The 25,901-nt window shown below is 47.1% G+C and overlaps 1 protein-coding gene across 1 annotated transcript; it reads right to left on the reverse strand.

Moving 5' to 3' along the window:
- Positions 1-11,842: 11,842 nt before the first annotated feature.
- On the reverse strand, positions 11,843-19,008 carry LOC147085498 (uncharacterized). Its single transcript, XM_085979143.1, is given in 6 exon segments — positions 11,843-12,712; positions 12,714-13,183; positions 13,186-13,360; positions 17,774-17,986; positions 18,179-18,746; positions 18,878-19,008. Coding segments are annotated over 6 exon segments (2,427 nt in total).
- Positions 19,009-25,901: the final 6,893 nt, after the last annotated feature.

Genomic DNA, 25,901 nt, shown 5'->3' on the forward strand with positions numbered 1-25,901 from the left:
CGAGCGAATTTGGCTAGGACAAATAAAAGTAGAGAGTTAAATGCATGGCTCAAAGACTGGTGTGGGAGAAATGGGTTTTGCTTCCTGGGACACTGGCACCAGTACTGGGGCAGGAGGGAGCTGTTCCGTTGGGTTGGGCTTCACTTGGCCAGTGCTGGGACTTGAGTCCTGGCAGATCCTATAACTAGGGCTGTAAAGAGGGCTTTAAACTAACTAGTGGGGGGGAGTTTCCTAGAGAGCAAACAATAAAAATGACAACGAAGAAGGTAGCAGTGGGGAAATTAAAAACCAGAGCGTGTCAGGAAGGGGCAGAAGGCATGGAGTAAAAAGTGAAGTAATAAAAAGGGCAAAAGCAGGAACTAAGTGTCACAAAACATATTTGAAAGTTCTCTATCTGAATGCACGTAGCATTCGTAACAAAATAGACGAGTAAATGGCACAAATAACTACATATGGGAATGCTCATGTGGCCATTACAGAAACATGGCTGCAGGGTGACAACGCCTGGGAATTAAATATACCAGGTTATTCAACGAACAGGAAGGACAGGCAGGAAGGAAGGGGAGGTGGGGTGGCTATGTTAATAAAGGAAGGAATTACTGTAATACAGAGAAATTATATTGGGTCAAAAGATCAGGATAATGAAACAGTTTGGTTGGAGGTAAGGAATAATAAGGGGAAAAAAACACTAGTTGGCGTAGTCTATTGGCCTCCGAACAGTTGCAACTCTGTTGGACGGAGTATCAATCAGGAAATAGTTTAGGCTTGTAATAAGGGATCATCTATAATTATGGGAGAATTTAACTATCATATTAATTGGACAAATCAAATTGGGCAGGGCTGCCTTGAGGATGAGTTCATTGAGTGTATTAGGGATGGGTTTCTTGAGCAGTATGTAACTGAACCGGCCAGGGGGCAAGCAACCTTAGATCTGGTCCTGAGTAACGAGACAGGATTAATTAAAAATGTCCTAGTAAAGGATCCCCTTGGAATAAGTGACCATAACATGGTTGAATTCCATATTCAATTAGAGGGTGAGAAGCTTGGATGTCAAACAAGCGTGCTAAGCTTGAATAAAGGAGAATATGAAGGTATGAGAGAGGAATTGAGTAGAGTGGATTGGGACAATAGATTAAAGGGTAAGACGACACATGATCAGTTGTGTACATTTAACGAGTTATTTTACGACATCCAAAAAAAAAAAATTCCACTGAGAAGCAAAGGGTGTAAAAGAAAAGACAGCCATCCGTGGCTAAGTAAAGCAATTAAGGATAGTATTCGACTAAAAACAATGGCATTAAGGTAGCCAAATCTAGTGGGAGGATAGAGGATTGGGAAAACTTTAAAAGACAGCAAAAAATAACAAAAAGATTGATTAAGAAAGGGAAGATAGATTATGAAAGTAAATTAGCAAAAAATATAAAAACAGATGGTAAGAGTTATTATAGTTATATAAAAAGAAAAAGGGCAGCTAAAGTAATTGTTGGTCCCTTAGAGGATGAGACCGGGAAATTAATGGTGCGAAATATGGAGATGGCAAAAACACTGAATGAATATTTTGTATCAGTCTTTACAGTAGAAGACACTAAGAATATCCCAACACTGGACAAACAGGGGGCTATAGGGGAGGAGGAGCTAAACATGATCACAATCAGTAAGGAAGTGCGACTCGGTAAAATAATGGGACTCAAGGCGGATAATCACGTGGACCTGATGGCTTACATCCTAGGGTCTTGAGGGAAGTGGCGGTAGGGATTGTGGATGCATTGGTAATAATTTTCCAAAACTCCCTGGATTCAGCAAAGTTCCCGGCAGACTGGAAAACTGCTAATGTAACGCCCTTATTTAAAAAGGGCTGTGGACAGAAGGCGGGAAACTATAAACCGGTTAGCCTAACATCTGTGGTAGGTAAAATATTGGAGTCCATTATTAAGGAGACAGTAACAGGACATTTGGATAATCATAATTTAATAGGACAAAGTCAGCATGGTTTTATGAAGGGGAAGTCATGTTTGACAAATTTGCTGGAGTTCTTTGAGGAAGTAACATATAGGGTTGATAAAGGGGAACCAGTGGACGTAGTGTATTTAGACTTCCAACAGGCATTTGACAAGGTGCCACACAAAAGATTATTGCTTAAGATAAAAAATCACGGGATTGGTGGTAATATTCTGGCATGGATAGAGGATTGGATATCTAACAGAAGGCAGAGAGTTGGGTTAAATGTTTCATTCTTGGACTGGCAATCAGTAACTAGTGGTGTTCCACAGGGGTCAGTGCTGGGTGCCCAACTCTTTACAATCTATATTAACGATTTGGAGGAGGGGACCGAGTGTAATATATCAAAGTTTGCAGATGATACTAAGATGGGAGGGAAAGTAGTGAGTGAGGAGGACATAAAAAACCTGCAAGGGGACATAGACAGGCTAAGTAAGTGGGCAGAGATTTGGCAGATGGAATACAATACTGGAAACTGTGAGGTTATGCACTTTGGCAGGAATAATCGTAGAGCAAGTTATTATCTTAATGGCAAGAAACTGGAATGTACTGAAGTACAAAGGGATCTGGGGGTCCTGGTGCACGAAACACAAAAAGTTAGTATGCAGGTGCAGCAAGTGATTAAGAAGGCCAATGGAATGTTGGCTTTCATTGCTAGGGGGATAGAATATAGAAATAGGGAAGTATTACTTCAGTTGTACAAGGTATTGGTGAGACCGCACCTGGAATACTGCATACAGTTTTGGTGTCCTACTTAAGAAAACACATACTTGCTCTCGAGTCAGTACAAAGAAGGTTCACTCAGTTAATCCCGGGGTTGAGGGGATGGACATATGAGGAGAGGTTGAGTAGATTGGGACTCTACTCATTGGAGTTCAGAAGAATGAGATGTGATCTTATTGAAACATATAAGATTGTGAAGGGGTTGGGTCGGGTAGATGCGGGGAGGATGTTACCGATGATGGGTGAAACTAGAACTAGGGGGCATAGTCTTAGAATAAGGGGCTGCTCTTTCAAAACTGAGATGAGGAGGAACTACTTCACTCAGAGGGTGGTAGGTCCATGGAATATGCTGCCCCAAAAAGCTGTAGAAGCTACATCATTGCATAAATTTAAAACAGAAATAGACAGTTTCCTAGAAGTAAAGGGAATAATGGGTTATGGGGAGCGGGCAGGAATTTGGACATGAGTCTAGGTACGGAACGGTCCTGGCCCTGTGGATAGCGGAGCGGGCCCAGGGGCCGTGTAGCGTGATCCTGCTCCTATTTCGTGTGTCTAATTCTGTTAGATTCAGGAGATTGTTATGTGATAGTAGATTGGCGGTTAGGATCAGATCAGCCATGATCTTATTGAATTGTGGTACAGGCTCGAGGGGCCGATTGGCCTAATCCTGCTCCTATTTCTTATATTCTTATGTAAAACGGCCCCATAAAATCACAAATGACATCCTCTGTGACTTTGACCTTGGTGAACTGTTTTTCCTCGTCCATCTCAACCAGACTGCAGCCTTTGACACGGTTGGCCACTCCATCCTCCTCCAACGACTCCCCACCGTTGTCCAGCGGGGTGGGACTGCCCTCTCCTGGTACTACCCTTACTACCTAATTGGAGCCGGTGAATCTCCTTTAATGGCTTCTCGTCCCACTCCAGCACCGTCACCTCAGGTTTCCCCCAAGGATCTATTCTTGGCCCCCTGCTAGTTCTCATCTACATGCTGCCCCTCGGAGAAATCATTCGAAAACACATCATCCTTTTCCACATGTACGCTGATATCACCACCACCTCTCTCGACAACTCCACTTCCTATGATTTGTCACGTTGACATCCAGTTCTGCCTGTGGAGAAACTTCGTCCTGTTAAATATTGGGGGAAAAAAATGCCATTGTCCTTGGCCCCCGCCACACACTCTCTTCACTAACTTCGGACGCCAGCTCTCCCCCTAGCCACTGACTGAGGCTGATCCACACTCTTCGCAGCCTCAGTGTTCTATTCAAGCCGAAGGTGAACTTCCGACCAAAATCTAACATCGCCCGACTCTGCCCCCACCTCAGCTTATCTGCTGCTGAAACCCTCATCCATGACTTTGTTACTTGCAGACTCGCCTATTCCAATGCTCTCCTTGCCGGCCTCCCAGCTTCCACCCTCCGTAAAATTCTGCTGTTGTCCGTATCCTGACTGGCACCAAATCCCGTTCACCCATCACCCCCCTGCACTCGATGATTTACGTTGGCTCTCCGTCTGGCATCTCCTCGATTTTAGAATTATCTTTCTTGTGTTCAAATCCCTCTTACCTCCCTATCTCTGTAACTAGCTCCAGCCCTCTGACTCTTGCAAACCTACCCGCTGCAGGCCTCTCTTCATCCCACTATTGGCGGCCATGCCTTCAGCCACCTAGGGCCCACACTCTGGGATCCCCTACGCCTCTACATCACCCGTTCCTCCTCTAAAACCCACCGCTTTAAACACAGCCTTCTGTCACCCCTCCTCATATCTACTTCGACTGGGCTCTGATCTAATTTGTCTGCTTACTGCCTGGGGTCGTTTCGCTGTTTTCAAACCGTTGCAGACATCAAATTTCTTATTGTGGAGCCGTGGTGATTCTGGGCGGATCTCGAAGTGAGGGTGGGTATTTTGCCCTTGCAGCGCATTCCTATGCAGAGCTAGACAGGTAGCTAACAACTTGATATCTTCCCATAAAAATCACAAGGCTTGACTTTCCTTGTAAAATTTACTGAAAGATTCTTATTGTGCAACTGAAATACAATACAGAAATGGAAGCACACATTAGTACACAAGCACATAACTGATATGCATACACAAATTTAGGTACGCCTGAGCAACACAGTGCATTTGGCATGTAACTTAACAAAATACGTGGAAACACAGCTTACTGTGAATATACATTTAGCAAACTGAAAGGCATTCTCTTACATTCACCTAAAGGAAGGCAGCACAGTGGGTGAGCAGGATATCGATAAGCAGGTTATTAGCCAGATTAACAGTGTGCGAATTATTGGTGAGCGGTTTAAGATTGATGACATTATTGATGATTCCTTCCATCACTTTACTATGGATTGGGAGTGGAATGATTGGGCAATGATTTATTCCTTTTATATGGATTGGACATACCCGGGTAGTCAGCCACGTTGTGGGGTAGATGAACCCCTTCCCTTCTGACTCAGAGGCAAGTGTGCTACCCACTAGCCACGGTTGACACTTGACGTAATTTATTCAACAACGGATGAAGCGGCAAATGACTAGTCTGGATATAACACACCCGTGTATCCTTATCATAGAATCATCGAAATTTACAGCACAGAAGGAGGCCATTCGGCTCATCCTGTCTGTGCCAGGCGACAAGAGCTATCCAATCTAATCCCACATTCCAGCTCTTGGTCCATAGCCCTGTAGGTTATGGCACTTCAGGTGCATATCCAAGTACTTTTTATTGGTGATGAGGGTTTCTGCCTCGACCACCTTTTGAGGCAGTGAGTTCCAGATTCTGGGTGAAAATATTTCACCTCAGCTCCCCTCTCAACCTCCGACCAATTACTTTAAAACTATGCCCCCTGGTTATTGACCCTGCTGCTAAGGGAAATAAATCCTTCCTATCCAATCTATCTAGGCCCCTCATAATTTTATACAGCTCAATTAGGTCTCCGTTCGGCCTCCTCTGTTCCAAAGAAAACAACCCCAGCCTATCCAATCGTTCCTCATAGCTAAAATTCCCCAGCCCAAGCAACATCCTCGTAAATCTCCTCCGCACCTTTCATAGTGCAATCACATCCTTCCTTTAATGTGGTGACCTGAACGGCACACAGTATTCTCGCTATGGCCTCACTAGTGTTTTATACAGTTCAAGCATACCCTCCCTGCTCTTATATTCTATGCCTCGGCTAATAACGGAAAGTATGCCCTATGCCTTCTTAACCACCTTATCTACCTGTCCTGCTACTTTCAGGGATATGTGGACCTGCTCTCCAAGGTCCCTCTGATCTTCTGTACTTCTCAGTGTCCTACCATTTAATGTGTATCCCTTTGCATTGTTAGCACTCCCCAAATGCATTACCTCACACTTCTCCGAATTGAATTGCATTTGTCTCTGTTCTGCCCACCTGACCAGTCCATTGATAAATTCCTGCAGCCTGAAGCCTTGTACTGCCCACACTCCTGTCCAGCATCTCGAAAGGGATACGGCACAATTCAAACACTGAACAATTTTATAAATATCGAGGCAGGGCCTCTTGCGACTGCGAGCCATGCGTGAGCCACGCTGTAACATTCCCGTCCCGAGATCCCATGGGATCATCGCTCGTCTCCTGCAGTCACTCCGGCAGAAAGCCCAGCGACACTGATGGGGATTGGATGGAGAGACCAGCAGGTGGGACTTCCAAACTGGACTCCGTGATTCACCAGCCAGTAACAATGGGAACGTGTTTAAGAACGCCCCAAGGTTTATTACGCTTGTGGCATATGATGTCTGGATTGAGTCAGTTGCGGCTCAGTGGGTCGGAATCTCGTTTCTGAGTCAGAAGGTTGTGGGTTCATAGTCCCACTTCAGAGACTTAAACAGAAAAATCCAGGCTGACACTGCCAGTGCAGTACCGAGGGAACACTGCACTGTCGGAAGGGCAGTACAGAGGGAGGGCTGCACTGTCGGAGGGGCGGTACTGAGGGAGCACTGCACTGTCGGAGGGGCGGTTCTCAGGGAGCGCTGCAATGTTGGAGGGGCGGATCTGAAGGAGCGCTGCACTGTTGGAGGGGCAGTACTGAGGGAGCACTGCACTGTCAGGGGGGCTGTGCTAAGCGATTGCCACACTGTCGGAGGGGCAGAACTGAGGGAGTGCTGCAATGTCGGAGGGGCTGTACTGAGGGGCTGCTGCACTGTCGGATGGGCAATAACATGGGAGCGCTCCACTGTTAGAGGGACACTACTGAGGGAGTGTTGCAATGTCATAGGGGCAGTACTGAGGGAGTGATGCACTTTCAGACGGGCAGTACAGAGGGAGCGCTGCATTGTTGGAGGGGCCGTACTGAGGGAGCGCTGCACTGTCGGAGGGGCAGTACTGAGGGAGCACTGCATTTTCGGGGGCAGTACTGAGGGAGTGTTTCACTGTTGGAGGGGCAGTACTGACGGAACTCTGCACTGTCGGATGGGATGTAGTACTGAGAGAGCGCTGCACTGTCGAACGGAACGTACTGAGTGAGCGCTGCACTATCGGAGTTGCAGTACTGAGGGTGCGCTGCACTGTTGGGGGATCAGTACTGAGGGATAGCCACACTGTTGGAGGGGCAGTACTGAGGGTGCGACGCACAGCTGGAGGGCCAGTACTGAGGGCGCACTGCACTATTGTGTCTGTACTGAGGAAACACTTCAATGTCGGAGGGTCTGCATTGAGGGAGTACCGCACTGTCGGAGGAGCTGTACTGAGGGAGCGCTGTACTGTCAGAGGGGCAGTACTGAGGGAGCGCTGCACTGTTGGAGGGTCAGTACTGAGGGAGCGCTGCAGTGTCGGAGTGTCAGTACTGAGGGAGCGCTGCACTGTTGGAAGTGCAGGACTGAGGGAGCGCAGCACTCTCGGAGGGGCAGGACTGTGGGAGTGCCGCACAGTTGGAGTGCCAGTACTGATGGAGTGCTGCACTATCGGAGTCGAAGTACTGAGGAACCACTGCACCGTCGGAAGTGAGGGAGTGCCGAACTGTAGGAGGTGCCGTCTTTCTGATGAGACGTTAAACTGAGGCATTAGTCTGCTCTCTCAGGTGGATTTAAACAATCCCACGGCCTCTATTCGAAAGAGAGTAGGGTCATTCTCCCTGGTGTCCTGGGCCAATATTTATCCCTCAATCAACATGACTAAAGAACAGATTCACTGGCCATATCACATTGCTGTTAGTGGGAGCTAGCTGTGCGCGAACTGTCTTCCGCGTGTCCAACATTACAACAGTGACTGCATTTCAAAAAGTACTTCATTGGCTGTGAAGAGCTTTGGAAGTCCTGAGGTGGCGAAAGGTGGTATAGAAATGCAAGTCTTTTAAAATGATTTTGTAACATAGTGATGAGTGTGTGGATTTCAGTATCATATTCCTCATTTTCAGTCAATGCTGCTACCCGCTGGTGTCCGATAGACAGAGCAGTGCTATAAATGTACAGGGGCTGAGCGCACTGGTTCTCTCCTGCCTCTGTCAGCAGTGACAGCGCCCGCTTAATCATTGCCTTGGCCTCATTTATCTTCTGCAGTCTCGGCAGCCTTTCCTCCAGTCTTTGGACACCACAGATGTGGAAGCCGGGCTGGTGAGCTGCCGCCCAATTGCTCGGTCCTCGATGGGCTGTATGTTCTTAATCTGTAGCTGACTCGCTGTGCATCAGTCTGGAGGGCCATATTCCAGGGGTGGGCGAGGACAGCACACAACCGTCTGAGGAAAGCCCTGGGGCTGACAGCGTGCTTCATTCCACAGAGAACCGTGGTTATCGGGCATTACCTGTAATCACCATCCAACCAGGGGTATTCGGGTATCACCTGTAATCCGTGTTCCACCAGCGGTAACTGGGCATTACCTGTAATCATCATCACACCAGGGGTATCTGGGCATTACCTGTAATCACCATCCCACCAGGGGTATCTGGGCATTACATGCAATCACTGTCGCACCAGGAGTATCTGGGCATTAACTGTCTTCATTGTCCCACCAGCGGTATCTGGTCATTAGCTGTAATGACTCTCCCACCAGGATTATCCGGGCATTACCAGTAATCATCTTCACACCAGTGGTATCTGGGCATTACCAGTGATCACGGTCCAACAAGAGGTGTCCGGGCATTATCTGTAATCACTGTCCCACCAGCGGTATCTGTGCATTACCTGTAATCACTGTCCCATCAGGGGTAACTGGGCATTACCTGTAATTACCATTCCACCAGGAGTATCTGGGCATTACCTGTAATCAACATCCCACCAGGGGTATCTGGGCATTACCTGCAATCACTGTCCCAGCAGTGGTACCTGGGCATTAACTATATTCACTGTCCCACCAGGGGTATCTGAGCATTAGCTGTAATGACTCTCCCACCAGGATTATCCGGGCATTACCAATAATCACCTTCAAACCAGTGGTATGTGGGCATTACCAGTAATCACAGTCCAACAAGGGGTATCCGGGCATTACCTTCAATCACTGTTCCACCAGGGTATCTGTGCATTACCTGTAATCACCTTCCCACCAGGGGCATCTGGGCATGACCTGTAATCGCTGCCCCACCAGGGGTATCTGGCCATTACCTGTAATCACTCTCCCACCAGTGGTATCTGGGCATTACCTGTAAATACCGTCCCACCAGGGGTATCCGGGCATTACCTGTAATCAATGTCCCACCAGCGGTATCTGGGAATTACCTTCAATCACCTTCACACCAGGGGTTTCCAGGTATCACCTGTAATCACTGTCCCACCAGTGGTATCTCGTCATCACCTGGAATACCCTTCACACCAGGGATATCTGGTCATTTTCTGTAATCACTGTCCCAGCGGTGGTATCGGGCATTACCTGTTATCACCTTCACAACAGTTGTATCCAGCCATTACCTGTAATCAGCAACACACCAGTGGTATATGGGCGTTTCCTATAATCACCGTCCAACCAGGGGTATCTGGGATTTACCAGTAATCACTGTCACACCAGGAGTATCTGGGCATTACCTGTAATCACCGTCACACCAGGTGTATCCTGGCATTACCAGTAATCACTGTCCCACCAGGGTTATCTGGGCATTACCTGTAATCACCTTCACACCAGGGGTCTCCGGGCCTTAACAGCAATCACTGATACACCAGGGGTATCTGGGCATTACCTGTAATCACTGTCCCACCAGGGTTATCTGGGAATTACCTGTATTCATCATCTCACCAGGGGTATCTGGGCATTACCTGCAATCACTGTCCCAACAGGGATGTCTGGGCATTTCCAGTATTCACCGTCCCACCAGGGCTATACGGGCATTAACTGTAATCAACGTCCCACCAGTGGTATCCGGGATTTGCCTGTATTCGCTGTCCCACCAGGGGTTTCTAGGCATTACCTATAATCACCTTCACATGAGTGGTATCCAGGCATTACCTGTAAGCACCGTCCCAACAGGGGTACCTGGGCCTTACCTGTAATGACAGTCCCACCAGGGGTATACGGCATTACCTGTAAGCACTGTCCCACCAGGGGTATCTGGGCATTACCTGTTAGCACTGTCCCACCAGGGGTATGTGGGCATTACCTGTAATCACTGCCCCACCAGGGGTATCTGGGCATTACGTCTAAGCACTGTCACACCAGGGGTATCTGGGCATTACATGTAACCACCGTCCCACAATGAGTATCCGGGCATTACCTGTAATCACCGTCCCACCAGGGGTATCCTTGCATTACCAGTAATCATTGTCCCACCAGGGGTGGCTGGGCATTACCTGTAATCACGTTCTGGCCAGGTATATCCTGGAATTACCTGCAATGGATAGCACCAGGGGTATCCTGTCATGGGAGCAAGTATTTATCAAAATTAGCAGATAATATGAAAGGTTTGTTAGCTAGATTTATCACACTGGCCAATCCTGAGGCCACTGGAAATGTCACTGAGATCTACTGTTGGGCTCCAGTGTGGACAGTCTTGTGCTGTGGATTAATGTCCACCAGTGTCAGATTACCACGGACCGAGGAGTCGTTCACGCCATCAGCCTGGCCCAGATTCAAACAGATGTTGGATGGAAAGACGACAGTGAGCCGACTTGTGGGGCCAGATGATTAAGGCTTTACTCTGTGCTTATATTGTGTGTCTGTACTTTGGCCTTATCCTGGGTCAATAGCAGCAATGACAGGATTAACGATGAGGAGGGACTGTGTCAGAGGTGGATGGAAGCTCGTGGCAGCGGGTTCCGAGGTGAGTGGGAGCCCTGCCATTAGAAACAAAGGGGCTTTGAGGAACATGGGCCAGGAAATCGGATATAGCCCGAAAACTGGCGGAGTCATGGCTCAGCGCTACTTAGCTGTGTCTGGACAAAGTATTCTAAGTAGCACGCAAAATTCATGCTGAGTGCTCTTTTACATGATTATAGTGATGATCTCTGCACTAAATCCGCTGCTCATTGGTTTACCGCTCAACAGATGGGCCAATATCGGGTGCAGTCTAACGGCAAGTCATGTTTGGCATCTGCTTTCTGCACTACTTAAATGGGAGGTTCTTGAATGCAGCAGCACCTCATTATAATTCCATTTGTAGCGCCACTTGGAAGGTCTCGCTATATCAGAGCGCTCTCTTGCAAACTCAGCTTGCTGCCACCCACACTCAGACTGCTGCCACCATGGCTGTGTTTACCAGTGTCGAACGGGGCTTGCAGGGTGTCACAGCCGCTCAGCCATCTGGTCTCCAACAGATTGCTAGGAATGTTGATGCACCGCCCCGGGGGGAGCAGCAGTGGGTCTGGGGAGCAGGAACCTGCCGCCCTCTCGCAGGATGACAGCATTCCTACTTCCACCTCTGCCCCTTCTCCATTGCCCTTGCTGCTCCCTGTCAGCCAGCCTAGGCTGCTGCCGCCCATGCCAAGGTGGTGCAGTCTCAGCCAGGCCTAGGGCCAGAGCTGCTCGAGGTCGTCCTGCAAAGCCATTTGCAATTTCCCCCACTGAATGTCAACAGCCTTCCACCGGCCATTATGCAGCCACTGGGGGAGTTGTTCACAATTAACACAGGGCGGTATGTTGAGCGGCGAACTCCAAAACACGTGGGAAGTGCGGCGGCCACCATGTTTCCCTGACTCGGGCCTTAAGGGCTGCGGTAAGACTGCGGATTTCTAGGCCTTGAAGCTTAACATTCAGCAGCGGGATTCCTCTCCTTGGCCCAGTTGGAGCCTTTAATCGCTTTTCTCACTTTGACCCAAAACAGTTTTTGAGCTTCGACGTCTGATGGCCACTGGATGTTGGTCTTCCTTTTCATGACCATTCTCATCTTGTGGTAGGTTGAGAGTTCAGCATCTGGAATCTTCTCCAAGAAGATCAGGATGATGATATCTTTCAGCTCGTGGAAGAGCCTGTAGCTCGCTAGCTGCAGTTCCATGGAGCACCACTCGCTGTACAGGTAGTTGCGGCTCATCACACAGATGGTCTTCCTGCTCTGGTAGATGCTGTCCACGATGTTGTCGATGATATATTTGCCCAGCTCAAAATCTCTGTGCTGGAGGCAGAGTTTGAAGCATTGAGGTCCTCTCGTTTCCAGGTTTGGCACCAACACTTGCAGAACCCAGTCTACGTCCTGAGAATTATAGGAGATAAATGCATCATACCTGTAGGACTGCTGACTCTCTCCTCTCCCTCTGTGGTCATTCAACCACGATCGGAAAATATAAAACCCATACTTGATGTGCCAGTACACTTTGATGTAGAATATAGGGATGAACATGAACAAGATCAAGACCGGCACAGTTATATGGAACATGATCTGCCCAATGTCCAAGTAACAAACGCGAGTATCAAACTTGTACAAGTATTCGGTTGGCCAATCTGCACAGGTTTGGTTGTAAAAATAGGTAAGCTGCACCCTGGGGTTGGACAGGGACCAATTTTGGAACCAACTGATGTCACAGGTGCAGGGGAACGGGTTCTTCCGTAGATCCAGGTAGGTCAGGGAGGGGAGGTGTTCCACAACCGTGCTATTGATGATCTGAATGGCGTTTTTCCCCCAAGAACAATGTCCTGAGGTTGGAAATGTTTCCAAAGACGTCAAGAGACATGGATTGGAGGCCGACATTTTCAAGGTTGAGTCTCTCTAGACTCTGGAGATTCTTGAAGATCCCTGGATTCAGACTGTGGATCCCATTGCAAGCATCGGGCATGGAGAGGATTCTCAAATTGATCAGGTCTTCAAATCCGTCTTTGGACAGTGACATGTTATTCTCTCCTATATACAGGTCTCTTAAAGAGATGAGGCCATTGAAAAACTTTGGAGGAATAATGATGATGCCGTAGGGTTGCTGGGCTTTTAGTTTGAGAATGTAGAGCTTTGTGAGGATAACAAATGGAGATGCTTCAATCAGGCCAGTGTTGAATCTGATCCGGTTACTGGCAAAGTCCAACACTCCTAATGATGGGAGGATGTCGAAGATCTCCCTGCTGATACAGGTTATACAGTTCCTATCGAGATAAACTTGGTCAGGTTGTGTAATCCACAGAAAGAGTGGCTGGTCAGGCTTCGAATTTTGCTCCCTCCCAGCTCCAATGTGTTCAGGTTATTGAGATTTGCAAACACCTTGCTGAAAACAATTGAGATCTTGTTTCTGAGATTGAGATTCCTGAGACTCCCAAGGTTGCTGAAGCTGTGTTCATAGAGCCATAGAGTTATACAGCACAGAATGAGGCCCTTTGGCCCATCGTGTCTGCGCCGTCCATCAATCCCTGTCCAGTCTAATCCCATTATCCAGCATTTGGCCCATAGCCTTGTATGCAATGGCATTTCAAGTGCTCATCCAAATGCTTCTTGAATGTTGTGAGGGTTCCTGCTTCTACCACCCTTTCAGGCAGTGAGTTCCAGATTCCAACCACCCTCTGGGTGAAAAAGTTCCTCCTCAAATCCCCTCTAAACCTCCTGTCCCTTACCTTGAAACTATGCCCCCTTGTTATTGACCCCCCTACTAAGGGGAAAAGTTCCTCTTTATCTACCCTATCTATGCCCCTCATCATTTTGTACACCTCAATCAGGTCCCCCCTCAGCCTTCTTTGCTCCAAGGAAAACAACCCCAGCCTGTTTAGTCTTTCTTCATAGCTGAGGCGCTCCATCCCAGGTAACATCCTGGTGAATCTTCTCTGCACCCTCTCCAAAGCAATCACATCCTTCCTATAGTGAGGCGACCAGAACTGCACACAGTACTCCAGCTGTGGCCTCACCAGCGTTTTGTACAGCTCCATCAGAACCTCCCTGCTCTTATATTCTATGCCTCGGCTAATGAAGGCAAGTATCCCATATGCCTTTTTAACCACCTTATCTACCTGTTCCGCTGCCTTCAGGGATCTATGTACATGTACACCAAGGTCCCTCGGACCCTCTGTACTTCCTAGGGTCCTACCACTCATTGTGTATTCCCTTGCCTTATTTGTCCGTCCAAAATCCATCACCTCGCACTTTTCAGGGTTAAATTCCATTTGCCACTTTTCCGCCCATCTGACCAACCCGTTTATATCGTCCTGTAGCCTGAGGCTTTCCTCCTCGCAATTTACCACCCCACCAATTTTCGTGTCATCTGCGAACTTACTGATCATACCTTTTACATTCTCATCCAAATAATTTATGTAGATCACAAACAGCAAGGGACCCAGCACCGATCCCTGAGGTACCCCACTGGACACAGGCTTCCAGTCACAAAAGCAACCTTCGACCATCACCCTCTGCCTCCTGCCACTCAGCCAGTTTGGGATCCAACGCACCAAGTCACGCTGGATCCCATGGGCTCTTACCTTCTTGACCAGTCTCCTATGCGGGACTTTGTCAAAAGCATTACTGAAGTCCATGTAAACCACATCCACAGCATTTCCCTCATCCACACACCTAGTCACCCTTTCGAAAAATTCAATCAGATTGGTCAGACATGGTTTACCCTTGACAAAGCCATGCTGACTATGCCCGATTAATCCTTGCCTCTCCAAGTGGAGACTAATTTTGTCCCTCAGAATTTTTTCCAATAATTTCCCTACCACAGATGTTAGGCTCACTGGCCTGTAATTCCCTGGCTTATCCCTGTTACCATTCTTGAATAATGGTGCTACGTTAGCTGTTCTCCAGTCCTCTGGTACATCCCCTGTGGCCAGAGAGGTTCTGAAAATTTGTGACAGAGCCCCTGCAATCTCCTCCTTTGCCTCACACAACAGCCTGGGATACATCTCGTCCGGGCCTGGGGATTTATCCACTTTTTGGCCTGCTGAAACCGCTAGTACCTCCTCCCTCTCGATGCTAATATGTTCAAGTATGTCACAGTCCCCTTGCCCGATTTCTATGTCTACATCGTCTTTCTCCATAGTGAACACAGATGCAAAAAAATCATTTAAAACCCCGCCAACATCATCTGGCTCTACACACAGATTGACACTTTGGTCCCTAATGGGCCCTATCCTTTCCCTGGTTATCCTCTTGCCCTTAATATACTTATAAAACATCTTAGGATTTTTCTTTATTTTGCTCGCCAGCGTTATTTCATGGCCCCTCCTCGCCCTCCTAATTTCTTTTTTAAGTATGCCCCTGCACTTTTTATACTCCTCTAGGGATTCCTCCGTCTTTAGTCTTTTGCAACTGCCAAAAGCCCCCCTTTTTTTCCTAATGCCTTTTTGTATATCTCTTGTCATCCAAGGTTCCCTTTGCTTGTTGGTCCCACCCTTGACCTTTACAGGAACATGTTGGCGTTGTACTCTCTCTATTTCCCTTCTGAAAGTCTCCCACTGCTTTGATGTGGATTTTCCTATAAGTAGCTGCTCCCAGTCCACTTTGGCCAGATCCTGCCTTATCATATTTAAATCGGCCTTCCCCCAATTTAGAACCCTTATTTCTGGGCCGTCTTTATCTTTTTCCATGACCACCTTAAATCTCACCGAATTATGGTCACTGTCGCCAAAATGCTCTCCTACTGGCACTTCCACCACTTGCCCGGCTGCATTCCATAGAATTAGGTGCAGTACCGCCCCCTCTCTTGTAGGACTTTCTACATGTTGGCTCAATAAGCTCTCCTGGATGCACTTTAAGAATTCTGCACCCTCTAAGCCTTTCACACTCTGACTATCCCAATTAATATTGGGGAAGTTGATATCCCCCACTATTATTACCCTATTTTTTCGCACTTCTCTGAGATTTGCCTACATATCTGTTCCTCTATCTCCCTCTGACTGTTTGGGGGCCTATAGTGCACTCCCAGCAAAGTGCTTGCCCCCTTTTTGTTTTTAAGTTCTACCCATATGGCCTCATTAGAGGAACCCGCTGATACACCGTCCCTCCTTACAGCAGTAATTGACTCCTTAATTAATATTGCAACACCCCCTCCCCTTTTACAGCCCCCTCTGTCTCGCCTGAAGTTTCAACACCCCGGAATATTGAGCTGCCAGACCTGAACCTCCCTCAACCATGTCTCCGTGATAGCAACAATATCGTACTCCCATGTGTTCAACAACAACGTCAGTTCATCCACCTTATTTGCAAGACTCATTGCATTAAAATAAATACCTCCCAGCCTTGCCATATTCCCTTTTGCCTTCACATATTTGCTCTGCTTTCCAGCTGACTTGTTTTTTCCTCTGTATTTGGCTGTAAATCACCCCCTACTATAGCTCCACTCTGTATCCCATCCCCCTGCCAAGTTAGTTTAAACCCCCCCCAGCAGTGCTAGCAAACCTCCCCGCAAGGATATTGGTCCCCCTCTGGTTCAGGTGTAAACCGTCCGACTTGTACAAGTCCCAATTTTCCCAGAAGCAGACCCAGTGATCCAGGAAACTAAAGCCCTCCCTCCTGCACCATCCCTTTAGCCACGCATTCATCTGTTCTATCTTCCTATTCCGAAACTCAGTAGCACGTGGCACCGGGAGTAATCCAGAGATTACAAACTTTGAGGTCCTGCTCTTTAATCTTGCACCTCTCTCCCTAAATTCTTGCTGAAGGACCTCATCCCTCTTTTTACCTATGTCGTTGGTACCAATGTGGACCACGACCTCTGGCTGTTCCCGCTCCCCCTCCAGAATGCCCTGCAGCTGCTCAGTGACATCCTTGACCCTGGCACCAGGGAGGCAACAAAACATCCTGGATACACGTCTACGGCCACAGAAACGCCTATCTGTTCCCCTTACTATAGAATCCCCTACCACTATTGCTCTCCCACTCTTTTTCCTCCCTTCCTGGGCAGCAGGAGCACCCCCAGTGCCAGGAAGTTGGCTGCTGCTGCCTTCCCCTGGTGAGTCATCCCCCTCAACAGTATCCAAATCGGTATACCTGTTTGAGAGGGGAATGGTCACAGGGGTCTCCTGCACTAACTGCCTGCTTCTATTGCTCCTCCTGTTGGTCACCCATTTCCTTTCTTCCTGTGCAGCCCTTACCTGCGGTGCGACCAACTCACTAAATGTGTTATCCATGACACTCTCTGCATCGTGAATGCTCCACAACCCATCCACCCGCAGCTCCAGTGCCTCAATGCGGTCTGCTGGTAGCCGCAGCTGGATGCATTTCCAGCACGCGTGGTCATCAGGGGCACCGGCAGTGTCCCTGAATTCCCACATAGAGCAAGAGGAGCATAACACGGGGCTGGACTCTCCTGGCATGACTTACCCTTTAATTAATTTAAATTAATTCACTATCACCAGTTAAAGATATCTCTAAGGCACTTGTATAGTCTACCAACAGTCCCTGCTACACCGGAAAAGACCCTCGTAACTATAAACTACAGAGTTAAAGTTTAAAAAGAGAAATACTCACCAACCAATCACTTACCTGCTCCCTGGAGACGTCACACTCTGATTACTTTTTACCTCTCTCCCCGCTGCTGAGTTGGTGTGCCTCGCTGCCCCCTGCTCCAAACTGGTCGCGCCTCGGTACTCGCGCCGGTTTTTATACCGGGCTCACCTCGCTGCTCCATGCTCCGAACTGGTCGGGCCTCGGTACTCGCGCCCGTTTTTATACCGGGCTCACCTCGCTGCTCCCTGCTCTGAACTGGTCGGGCCTCGGCACTCACGCCGGTTTTTATACCGGGCTCACCTCGCTGCTCCCTGCTCCGAACTGGTCAGTTATGAGGTTGTTGTCGAGTCGGAGCTCCTGCAAGTTGGTGAGGTTAGAAAAGGCAGCCTTGTTGATAACAGCAATGTTGTTAATGTTCAGCTTTAGCGTCCGGAGATGGGGATCATAAGAGAAGGCGTGACTATAAATGGTGAAAATCCTGTTGTAGCGAAAGGTTAGGAGCGACAGCTTGGGAAACACCACGACTGCCTTCCCATCCTTGAAACAGGGAGATAACTTGTTGACTCTGTTGTGCTCGATAATGAAAGAAACAACCTGCTTTCTTTTCGATGCAAATTCAAAGCAGGCCACAGATGTGAGGAGATTGTGTGATAAATCCCAGCTGGTGATGGGTGGGCACTGGGATAGGGAATGGGCAGGGAGGAATACGATCTGATTGTTCTGCAGGACCAGGCTCTTCATAGGCCTGAGATCCAGATAGTGGCACACTTTGGACAGCTGACTCTGGTTGTGCAGCCTTAACCCAGAGTATTGAACATTCTGTAGATCCAGGTTTGCAGATTTGAGAAACTCGGTGTTTTTTAAGGGGTTGTACATGATGATCAAACACGAGATGTTCCTCAGGTCAACTTTAGAAAATTTCAAAGCACCGGAGAGTTTGTTATTGGACAGATCCAACTTGAGAATGTTGCTGAGGAAGTTCCATTGGCAGTCAAATATTGTGAGAGAGTTGTTAGAGAGGTAAAGGTTTCGGAGGGATGGCGGGACGGCGGTGCGATGTTGTAGGGAGGCGAGTTGATTGTTGCCCAGATCCAGGAGCGTCAGATTACTGAGCCCAGAGAAAGCGCTCACCAGATGGGAGAAATTCTGGAGTTTATTGAAGCTTAAGACAAGTGTTTGAAGATTGTCCAATGCAGCGAAGGCTTTGGGTTCAACTGTGACTAAGCGGTTGTGATGGAGCAGGAGTTGATCTAACTTTTCAAGTTCTTGGAAGCCCGAAGAGTTCAGATGAGAGATACTGTTGTAGGACAGGATAAGGTCAGTAGGCTGGTGAGATTACTGAATGCACCACAGCAAACACTCTCAATCCGATTGTAATCCAGCCGCAGGGTGAGCAGCTTGGAGAGGGTGCGGAAGCTGTCCGCTTGCAGTTGGGTGAGCCAGTTGTGGGAGAAGTTCAAGTGCACGGTGCTGGCTGGTAGGGCGGACACGGCACTAGAGACCTGTGTCAGGAAGCAGTGGACGCACTGAAAGGTGCCATTGTGATTGGCATCCTGCATGCTGTTATTGAAACTGTACCCGGGGACTGTGGGCAACAACACATTGCAGGAGAGGGCACAGAGAAGCAGCAGCCATTCAACGCTCAGTCTCAACATCACAGCCTCCTTCTTCCGTCCGAGGGTTCAGATGTTTTGCAGGACCTCACTCAACAAAAATTCTGTGTGTGTGAGATGTTTTTTCTCTGTCGCTGCCAGAACATCCTGTAAAGTCAGAGATGGTTTACATTGTCAGTTAAGTAGAAATTAAGCAAATCAGTTAACCTGCTGCCATGGATACTCTGTTCTCCACTACTCTGAAAAGCCATTCCCATGTTTAATATCTGTGATATGCGGAAGGCTCCTTTCTGTCCAGATATTACCAGCTCCCTGAAGACCCCTTGCTCCTCTGAACACCTCACGCTCTCGCATACCTCGCCCATTCCATCTTCACCTGCGGCTCTCCCAGGCCACGACTACTTTCTCATTAAGAGTTGCTTCCTCTTTCTATTGAAGTGCCAAAGGCCCCAGACCCTGATGACTGTGTTCTCGAATACTGAGGGAAGACAGAGAGGAGATAACAGAGGCTTTGAGGACAATGCTCCAAACATCCTGTGCACTGGTCCCATATTACAAAAAAGATATCGAGGCACTGGAGAAGCTGCACAAAAGGTTTGAACAAGAACTGAGAGGTTTCAACTATCAGGAAAGATTAAACAGGCTGGGGCTCTTTAGAAAAGAGACTGAGAGGTGACCTGATAGAGGTCTTTAAAATTATGAAGGGATTCGATAGGGTAGACAGAGAGAAGATATTTCTAGTTGTGGGGGGAGACCAAAACTGGGGGCCATACATATGAGATAGTCACTAATTCATCCAAAAGGGAATTCAGGAGAAAGTTCTTCACCCAGAGAGTGGTGAGAATGTGGAATATGCTACCACAAGGAGTGATTGAGGCGAATGTCATTTGAGGGGAAGCTAGATAAGGACCTGAGGGAGAAAGGAATAGAAGGTTGTGGTGATATTGTGAGATGAAGTAGGGTGGGAGGAGGCTCATGTGGAGTATAAACGCTGGCGTGGACCGGTCGAGCCGAATGGCCTGTGTATGTGCTGTAAAATTCTATCTAAACCTTGGATATGGAAGTTGGGCCACATGCCTGCAGTTGCCAATATAAAAACTCACTTCAGAGTTAAAGGGATAAATCAGATAACTACAGACCAGTCGGCCTAACATTGGTGGTGGGTGAGCTCCCAGAGAAAGAAAAAAGAAAGACTTGCGTTTCTACAGCGCCTTTCATGACCTCAGGGCGTCCCAACGCTTTAGTGCCAATGAAGTGTAGTCACCGTTGTAATTTAGGAAATGTGGTAGCCAATTTGCGCACAGCAAGCTCCCACAAACAGCAGTGTGATAATGACCAGATAATCTGTTTTAGTTATGTTGATTAAGGGATAAATATTGGCCCAGGACCCAGGGGAGAACTCTCCTGCTCTTCTTCGAAATAGTGCCATAGGATCTTTAACATCCACCTGAGAGGACAGACACGGCCTCGGTTTAACATCTCATCTGAAAGACGGCGCCTCCGACAGTGCATCACACTCTGCGTACTTCGTTGGAGTGTCAGCCTGGATTTTTGTGCTCAAGTCACTGGAGTGGGGAGAGCGAGAGTAACTCAGGGCAAGGGTGCTTCCCACTGAGCCACGGCTGACGGGAGCAGGGACTGCAGGGAGGATGAGCCACCTGGCCACAGCACCGTGGAACGGGGGGCCATTCAAGAGGGGGGAGTAAATAGAAATGTTGTAGTGGTAGGGGATAGTATTATTAGGGGGATAGATAGAGTTCTCTGCAGCCGAGAGCGAGTGTCCCAAAGGCTGTATTGCCTACTCGGTGCCAGGTTTAAGGACATCTCCTCTGGGCTGGATAGAAACTTGCAGTGGGAGGGGGAGGATCCAGTTGTCGTGGCCCATGTTGGTACAAACGACGTAGATAGGACTAGTAAGCCGGTTCTGTTAAAGGAGTATGAGCAGCTAGGGGTCAAATTAAAAAAGAGAACCTCAAGGGTAATAATCTCTGGATTATTACCTGAGCCACGAGCGAATTTGGCTAGGACAAATGAAATTAGAGAGTTAAATGCGTGGCTCAAAGACTGGTGTGGGAGAAATGGGTTTTGCTTCCTGGGACACTGGCACCAGTATTGGGGCATGAGTGAGCTGTTCCGTTGGAACGGGCTTCACTTGGCCAGTGCTGGGACTAGAGTCCTGGCGGATCATATAACTAGGGCTGTTGAGAGGGCTTTAAACTAACTAGTTGCGGGGAGGTTCCTAGAGAGCAAATAATAAAAATGACAACAGAGAAGGTCATAGACTTAGGTAGCAGTGGGGAAATTAAAAACCAGAGCGTGTCAGGAAGGGGCAGAACGTATGGAGTAAAAGGTAAAGTAATAAAAAGGGCAAAAGCAGGAACTAATGTCACAAAACATATTTGAACGTTCTCTATCTGAATGCACGTAGCATTCGTAACAAAATAGATGAGTTAATGGCACAAAAAACTACATATGGGTATGATCTTGTGGCCATTACAGAAACATGGCTGCAGGGTGACAATGCCTGGGAATTAAACATACCAGGTTATTTAACGATCAGGAAGGATAGGCAGGAAGGAAGGGGAGGTGGGGTGGCTATGTTAATAAAGGAAGGAACCACTGTAATACAGAGAAATGATATTGGGTCAAAAGATCAGGATAATGAAACAGTTTGGGTGGAGGTGAGGAATAATAAGGGGAAAAAAACACTAGCGGGCGTAGTCTATAGGCCTCCGAACAGTTGCAACTTTTTTGGACGGAGTATCAATCAGGAAATAGTTGAAGCTTGTAATAAGGGAACATCTATAATTATGGGGGATTTTAACTATCATATTAATTGGACAAATCAAATTGGGCAGGGCTGCCTTGAGGATGAGTTCATTGAGTGTATTAGGGATGGGTTTCTTGAGCAGTATGTAACTGAACCGACCAGGGGGCAAGCAACCTTAGATCTGGTCCTGTGTAACGAGAGAGGATTAATTAAAAATGTCCTAGTAAAGGATCCCCTTGAAATGAGTGACCATAACATGGTTGAATTCCATATTCAATTAGAGGGTGAGAAGGTTGGATCTCAAACAAGCGTGCTAAGCTTGAATAAAGGACACTATGAAGGTATGAGAGCGGAATTGAGTAGAGTGGATTGGGAAAATAGATTAAAGGGTAAGACGATACATGATCAGTGGTGTACATTTAAGGAGTTATTTTACATCTTCCAAAAAATATATATTCCACTGAGAAGAAAAGGGTGTAAATAAAAGACAGCCATCCGTGGCTAAGTAAAGAAATTAAGGATAGTATTCGACTAAAAGCAAGGGCATATAAGGTAGCCAAATCTAGTGGGAGTATAGAGGATTGGGAAAAATTTAAAAGACAGCAAAAAATAGCAAAAAGATTGATTAAGAAAGGGAAGATAGATTATGAAAGTAAATTAGCAAAAAATATAAAAACAGATGGTAAGAGTTTTTATAGTTATATAAAAAGAAAAAGGGTGGCTAAAATAAATGTTTAACCCTTGGAGGATGAGACCGGGAAATTAATGGTGGGAAATATGGAGAGGGCAAAAACACTGAATGAATATTTTGTATCAGTCTTTACAGTTGAGGACACTAAGAATATCCCAACACTGGACAAACAGGGTGCTATAGGTGGGGAGTAGCTAAACACGATCAAAATCACTGAGGATGTGGTACTCGGTAAAATAATGGGATTCAAGGCAGATAAATCACCTGGACCTGATGGCTTACATTCTAGGGTCTTGAGGGAAGTGGCGGTAGGGATTGTGGATGCATTGGTAATAATTTTCCAAAACTCCCTGGACTCAGCAAAGGTCCCGGCAGACCGGAAAAGCTGCTAATGTAACACCCTTATTTAAAAAGAGCCGTAGACAGAAGGCTGGAAACTATAGACCGGTTAGCCTAAAGTTTGTGGTCGGTAAAATTTTGGAGTCCATTATTAAGGAGACAGTAACAGGACATTTGGATAATCATAATTTAATGGGACAAAGTCAGCATGGTTTTATGAAGTGAAAGTCATGTTTGACAAATTTGTTGGAGTTCTTTGAGGAAGTAACATATAGGGTGGATAAAGGGGAACCAGTGGACGTAGTGTATTTAGACTTCCAAAAGGCATTTGAAAAGGTGCCACACAAAAGATTATTGCTTAAGATAAAAAATCACGGGATTGGGGGTAATATTCTGGCATGGATAGAGGATTGGCTATCTAACAGAAGGCAGAGAGTTGGGATAAATGGTTCATTCTCAGACTGGCAATCAGTAACTAGTGGTGTTCCGCAGGGGTCAGTGCTGGGTCCCCAACTCTTTACAATCTATATTAACGATTTGGAGGAGGGGACCGAGTGTAATATATCAAATTTTGCAGATGATACTAAGATGGGAGGGAAAGTAGTGAGTGAGGAGGACATAAAAAACCTGCAAGGGGACATAGACAGGCTAAGTAAGTGGGCAGAGATTTGGCAGATGGAATACAATGCTGGAAAGTGTGAGGTTATGCACTTTGGCAGGAAAAATCGTAGAGCAATTTATTATCTTAATGGCAAGAAATTGGAAAGTGCTGAAGTGCAAAGGGATCTGGGGGTCCTGGTGTATGAAACTCAAAAGGTTAGTATGCAGGTGCAGCAAGTGATTAAGAAGGCCAATGGAATGTTGGCTTTCATTGCTAGAGGGATAGAATATAAAAATAGGAAGGTATTGCTTCAATTGTACAAGGTATTGGTGAGACCGCACCTGGAATACTGCATACAGTTTTGGTGTCCATACTTAAGAAAGACATACTTGCTCTTGAGTCAGTACAAAGAAGGTTCACTCTGTTAATCCCGGGGATGAGGGGATGGATAAATGAGGAGAGAATGAGTAGATTGGGACTCTACTCATTGGAGTTCAGAAGAATGAGAGGCGATCTTATTGAAACATATAAGATTGTGAAGGGGTTTGATCGGGTGGATGCAGGCAGGATGTTCCCGATGATGGGTGAAACTAGAACTAGGGGGCATAGTCTTAGAATAAGGGGCTGCTCTTTCAAAACTGAGATGAGGAGGAACTACTTCACTTAGAGGGTGGTAGGTCCATGGAATATGCTGCCCCAAAAAGCTGTAGAAGCTACATCATTACATAAATTTAAAACAGAAATAGACAGTTTCCTAGAAGTAAAGGGAATTAAGGGTTACGGGGAGCGGGCAGGAATTTGGACATGAGTCTAGGTTCGGATCGGACATGGCCCTGTGGGCAGCGGAGCAGGCCCAGGTGCTGTGTAGCCTGATCCTGCTCCTATTTTGTGTGTCTAATTCTGTTAGATTCAGGAGATGGTACTGTGATTGTAGATTGGCGGCTAGGATCAGATCAGCCATGATCTTATTGAATGGCGAAGCAGGCTCGAGGGGCCGATTGGCCTACTCCTGCTCCTATTTCTTATGTTCTTATGGTCTTATAGGGTCTGATGAAAGGGAGGAACTGAAAGAAATCAGTATTTGTAGGGAAATGGTGTTAGGGAAATTGAAGGCCGATAAATCCCCAGGGGCTGATAATCTACATCCTAGGGTACTTAAGGAAGTGGCCCTAGAAATAGTAGATGCATTGCTGATCATCTTCCAACATTCGATGGAATCTGGAACAGTACCCATAGCTTGGAGGGTAGCTAATGTTACCCCACTATTCAAAACAGGTGGTAGAGAGAAAAATGGGAATTACAGACCGGTAAACCTGACATCGGTAGTGGGGAAAATGCTAGAGTCCATTGTAAAAGATGTAATAGCAGAGCACTTGGAAAACAGTGACAGGATCGGACAAAGTCAACATGGATTTACAAAAGGTAAATCGTGCTTGACTAATCTACTGGAATTTTTTGAGGATGTAACTGGTAAAATAGACAATGGAGAACGAGTGGATGTGGTGTATTTGGACTTTCAAAAGGCTTTCGATAAGGTCCCGCGTAAGAGATTAGCGTGTAAAGTTAAGGCACATGGGATTGGGGGCAAGGTATTGACTTGGATAGAGAACTGGTTGGCAGACAGTTGACAAAGAGTTGGAACAAATGGGTCTTTTCCGGGCGGCAGGCAGTTACTAGTGGGGCACCGCAGGGATCGGTCCTTGGGCCCCAGCTATTCACAATATATAATAATGATCTAGACAAGGGAACTAGATGTAATATCTCCAAGTTTGCAGATGACACAAAGCTGGGTGGGCGTGTGTGCTGTGAGGAGGATGCTGAGAAACTCCAGTATGATTTGGACAGGTTGGGTGATTGGGCAAAAGCATGGCAGATGCTATATAACGTGGATAAATGCGAGGTTATCCACTTTGGTGTCAAAAACAGGAAGGCAGATTATTATCTGAATAGCAATAGATTGGAAGAAGGGGAAGTGCAACGAGACCTCGGTGTCCTTGTACAGCAGTCGCTGAAGGTAAGCATGCAGGTGCAGCAGGCAGTTAAGAAGGCAAATGGTATGTTGGCCTTCGTAGCGAAAGGGTTTGAGTACAGGAACAAGGATGTCTTGCTGCAGTTGTACAGGGCCTTGATGAGACCACATCGTGAGTATTGTGTGCAGTTTTAGTCGCCTTATCTGAGGAAGGATGTTCTTGCAATGGAAGGAGTTCAGCGAAGATTCACCAGGCTGATACCTGGGATGGCAGGAATGACGTATGAAGAGAGATTGGGTCGATTGGGCTTATACTCGCTGGAGTTTAGAAGAATGAGAGGGGATCTCATTGAAACTTATAAAAGTCTGACAGGACTGGACAGACCAGATGCAGGAAGGATGTTCTCGATGGCCGGGGAGTCCAGAACCAGGGGTCACAGTCTAAGGATAAGGGGTAAGCCATTTAGGA

This window comes from Somniosus microcephalus, unplaced genomic scaffold (genome assembly GCF_052327205.1).
Source record: "Somniosus microcephalus isolate GS21.2 unplaced genomic scaffold, FLI_Smic_1.0 unresolved_chr8, whole genome shotgun sequence".
In the NCBI taxonomy this organism is placed as follows: Eukaryota; Metazoa; Chordata; class Chondrichthyes; order Squaliformes; family Somniosidae; genus Somniosus; species Somniosus microcephalus.